Source organism: Cephus cinctus, unplaced genomic scaffold (genome assembly GCF_000341935.2).
Source record: "Cephus cinctus unplaced genomic scaffold, Ccin1 Ccin1_scaffold0824, whole genome shotgun sequence".
NCBI classification, from domain to species: domain Eukaryota; kingdom Metazoa; phylum Arthropoda; class Insecta; order Hymenoptera; family Cephidae; genus Cephus; species Cephus cinctus.
Window position 1 is genome coordinate 11,683 of NW_014333418.1, and position 4,950 is coordinate 16,632.

The 4,950-nt window shown below is 39.6% G+C and overlaps 1 protein-coding gene across 1 annotated transcript; it reads right to left on the reverse strand.

The window, feature by feature from the left end:
* Window positions 1–2,244: 2,244 nt before the first annotated feature.
* LOC107270787 lies at window positions 2,245–3,125 on the reverse strand (the record flags this gene model as incomplete). Its single annotated transcript, XM_015746113.1, is given in 1 exon segment — window positions 2,245–3,125. A coding segment is annotated over 1 exon segment (881 nt), but the record flags the coding sequence as incomplete, so codon positions are not given.
* Window positions 3,126–4,950: the final 1,825 nt, after the last annotated feature.

Consider the following 4,950-nt stretch of genomic DNA (forward strand, 5'->3'; position numbering starts at 1 on the left):
AATTATTGTAAACAATTTTTTCGGCAACGTACAAAGGGTTATTCGACACCTCCTTTGATTTTACCGTCTCTCCAAGGCCACTGTATCGTAACGGAACGATAGTGGCGAAGAAGGCGGAAGAGGAACAGGGGGGTTATGACGATGATGAAATGTCATCGGAATTCTTCGGTGACATACAAAGGATCATTCTTGATCTCCACCGACTTTACATGCTAGTCTGCGGGGAAGTGTAAAGGGTAGGAGCTGCCTCGGGATCGCAAGTACAAAAGGTCAATGTACTCAATTACGTCTGATATAAAATTCCTAAAATCTGCCGTAATATTTCTGAAATCTGCCGTAAAACCCCTGACGTCTGACGTAAAATCCCTGACACCTGACGTAAAGCTAGGACCCCCTGCCGATAACGTCAACCGATGAAGGGGTCGGCGCCGTCGACTACTGCGGGCGCAGCACCCTCTTCAAAAAAAATTTCGGGCCCGTCGGTAAACAGAAATCTTTCATACGGGGCCCCATCACCCTAACTTACCGTACACATACACACACAGGGGGCGCCAACGTCGCTCACCTACGGGGGCGCCAACGTCGCTCACCCAGGGGGCGCCAACGTCGCTCACCTAGGGGGCACCACGTCCCAACTTAGCACGGATGAGAACCCACAGGTCGGTAATATGTCGGTGCAGGAATCTTGGTCCAGAACTCTCCTTGTATAACTACTCAATATTTCTATGCATTTGTTATAACTTTGAAATTTATTTGAATACACACATTTGTTTGCTCATTACGTCTATACAAATGTTTAGGCTTCGGTTGGACGGAAGACCTTGCTGCCCCGCCTGTTTGTCAAGAACGGGTATTACATGTAGTGGGTTGCAATAAGGACTTGTTGATCTCTCAATGATGCCTAATTCCAACATGTTCTTCAGTTACCTTTCAACCGCAGGACGTTTCGCTAAAGGGACTGGGTACGATCGCCTAATATATGGATTATTTTTTCGTAATCGTATCTCATGCTCATAATGCGTGACAGCACCAGGCTTATCCGAAAATAGTTGTCGATGCTTTATCATTAATTGTACAAACTGATTTTTCTGTTCAGAGTCGACTAGGGTTAGCTTATGCGCGATCGCGGTTACTACGTCCACAAAATCACCATCCCACTCTGCCTCTGTTTGGAGTTTCGGAGGTATAAACCTGTTATCTACACTATTTACATTATCCTTTAAAATATACTCCTGATCTAGGGTATTACATTTTATTCTACTGGCCCAATCACTTTGATCTCTATTCTTTTCTACATCTCTTCTCTCTGTTAAGCATGTAATGTTTTTTTCTTCCGTTTCAACATAATTAATATCATTAATCCCTAATTCATAATTTCGAACATATATTTCAGTTTCAATAACAGGGCATTCTTCGCTTTGGTCGCTCTCAAAGCCAACCAGCGTATCCCCTTGACAAAATAATCTAGAAAGACACATTGAATCATTTAAATCATCAGTACTATTTTTATCTTGTAAACTTTCCAGTTTACTATAAGAACAAGAAATACTTGGAGTATTCGTTTCTATACTATTTATTCGACAACTCTCCTTTCTTTCTTCTGTCTGTAAACACAATGGAAAATACGAATGATCCTTCAAATTATATTGACCAGGATAATTATTTGAAAACTGACTTTCCCCCTGTGGTTGTGAACGGGTAACTTCCAAGGGCGTGACAAATAACTTCGTGGACGCAACATCCCCGAACCCCGTAAACTCCGATGGAATTTTCACAGTCCTTATAACAAACGATTTAGTCTTGTAATCCAAAACGGCTCCCACCTTATGTAACCAGTCAGTTCCTAGGATTACGTGTGAGGTTAAATCCGGAACTACAAAGAACACATGTTCATCAACAATATCTCCTGCACTAAATGTGATAGAAATTTGTTTACGTATTCTAGTAAATTTTCGCCCAATAGCTGTGAGGACCTGTAAATTTGTTACTGAAGCTCTAACATCGCACACTGTTTAGCTACTTGCATATAAAATTGTTCCGACACACATGTTATTTGACTTCCGCTATCTACCAATGAGGCATACGTCATTCCTTGCACATTAATTAATAAAGATAAACACGGACATGCCTCCCTTGCACCATTATCATCAGTGGGTTTATGGCCATCTAGGTCCTTCTCAAATTCAAAAATATAATCATGGTTATGAGGGTGCGGAGCTGGACCGGTACTCATCGCACCCACAATTAGTTTAAATTATTCTTTTGTATATTATTTTGATTTTGTGATCCAAAATTGGTAATCGGCGGTGGGGGGAATCGTGTGTCAGGAAGGCTACTATTTTGTGCCCCCTGCGATTGCGAACCTTGCCCACCTCGATTCTCACTTTGATTGTTCCAATTAGCATTCCCCCTACGACGACGACTATAAGGTGCAACATTCTGTCTAGCTTCAATTAAATTAATTTGACCAATATTTCTTTTGTTAGGTACTTCATTTTGGATTTTACTTGGACCAGCCTTATTTCTTTCCGCTTCCCATTTCCGAGATTTAGCAAGTTGTTCTAGAGCTTGCACAATAATAGTAGCATCCGCGTAATCGACGGTGACCAAAATCTCGCGAACACGAACGGGCAATTGCTGAATAATAGTATAATGAATCTCATAATTACCAATCCGTGGAGACAAATATTGTGCGGCTTTCACTTGTTCATAAAAATATGTTAGCATATTACCATCAGATAATTTATATCGTCTTTCCTGCCACCTACTCTTCAATCTAATCCTAACAGGTACGGAATAAAACTCTTCTTCAAATTTTATTTCAAAATCCCGGTAATTCCTAAATTCATCCTTTTTTATAAGAAACCAATTTAAAGCTCTTCCTTTTAAACACATTTCTATCACAGTGAATTGATTTTCAGAAGTCACATCTTTGACCTGACAATACCGCTCAAGCTCTTTTAAAAATTGCTGAGGATTTTTTTCATGAATATCAGAAAATTTTGATATTGGAAGATCTATTTTACTACCGCGTAAGTGTTCCACTAATCGTTCCACTATATTGATACCCGAATAATTAGTATTCGGTGATTCCGTTCTATTATTCTGACCTTCTCGGGATTCTATCTTCGAAGGCGACTGATTGCAAAGAGGTACAAACGATATTTTTTTGAATATCTCAAAAATTTGTGTCTACACACCGTACCTGCTACGCACCTATCATGAACTGAAAAGAAAACTGTAGGTACAAATGATGGAACACAGTGGAGATGCACCTGAGACTACACTTTTTCGAAGGGGACTGATAGGAAAGAGTTACAAACGATACTTTTTTGAAAATCTCGAAAAAATTTTGTCTAGACACCGTACCTGCTACGCATCTATCTTGAACTGAAAAGAAAACTGTAGGTACAAAGGATGGAACACAGTGGAGTTGCACTAGAGACTACACTCTTTCGCAGGGGACTGATTAAAAGAGGTAAAAACGATGCTTTTTTGAAAATCTCGAAAAAATTGTGTTTAGTCACTGTACCTGCTATTCATCTATCTTGAATTTCAAAGAAAACTGTGAAGGTACAAACGATGGAACGCAGTGGAGATGTACTAGAGACTATACTCTTTCGAAGGGTACTGATAGGAAAGAGGTACAAACAATACTTTTTTGAAAATCTCGAAAAATTTGTGTCTAGACACCGTAACTGGTACGCATCTATCTTGAACTGAAAAGAAAACTGTGAATGTACAAACGATGGAACGCAGTGGAGATGTACTAGAGACTATACTCTTTCGAAGGTGACTGATAGGAAAGAGGTACAAACGATACTTTTTTGAAAATCTCGAAAAAATTGTGTGTATGCGTTGTAATTGTGGCGGACTTTTTAGATGGAAGATGAGGATGAGGACGTTTCACGGGCGATCGAATAAGTTGAACACACCTCTTTGTTTTAAGTGACTGAATAACTTTTAATACGTAACACTGCGCAACTCCGCTACACCTCATTAATTACAAAAGTGAACTCTGAATTCCCTGATCAAACACCTCTCCGTATTCAATTGAAAACAAAAACGCCAAGACAAAGGCAAGTAGGAAAACGAACCGTTCTCGAGAGTAGCGTGTTAGCGAGAGACGAGACGCAGGTAAAGTGGCAAGAGACAAGAGAGGAAGAGAGAGATAGATCTCTCTGCTATGTGGCGTAGATGGTTGCTTCTGTTTTAGTGGCGCCCTCGCCACGAGAGGCGGAGCTTGCTGTGACTACAGCCGACAAATTGCTACGCACTTAACTTGAATTTAAAAGAAAACTGTGAAGGTACAAACGATGGAACGTAGTGGAGGTATACTAGAGACTATAATCTTTGGAAGGGGACTGATTGGAAAGAGGTACAAACGATACTTTTTTGAAAATCTCGCAAAAATTGTGTCTAGACACTGTACCTGCTACGCACCTATCTTGAACTGAAAAGCAAACTGTGTAGGTACAAACGACGAAAAGCAGTGGAGATATACTAGAGTCTATAATCTTTGGAAGGGGACTGATTGGAAAAGGAACAAACGATATTTTTTTGAATATTTAAAAAAAATTGTGTTTAGACAGTGTGCCTGCGACGCACCTATCTTGAACTGAAAAACAAACAGTGTAGGTACTCTAACGAATTCTTTCTCAAGGACTCGAAACATAAAAAAAAACTGTATTTATTTTGTATAGAAAACCGAAATAGTAGTTACAAAAAACTTTGGAAAATAAGTTCATACATCACTCCACATAAATTAATGTGGAATGATCGAAGTACGACAAAACGACAAAGCTCGTCCATTTACATTCTCATTCACTGTTTTGGCATATTTCACATATATTAACAAATCAAAAATTGGCTATCTAATAAATATTATGTAAATTCTTATCTTAATTCGCCTTCCTTCCTTTCCCAGATCCCTCGTGGCGGTCGTCAATG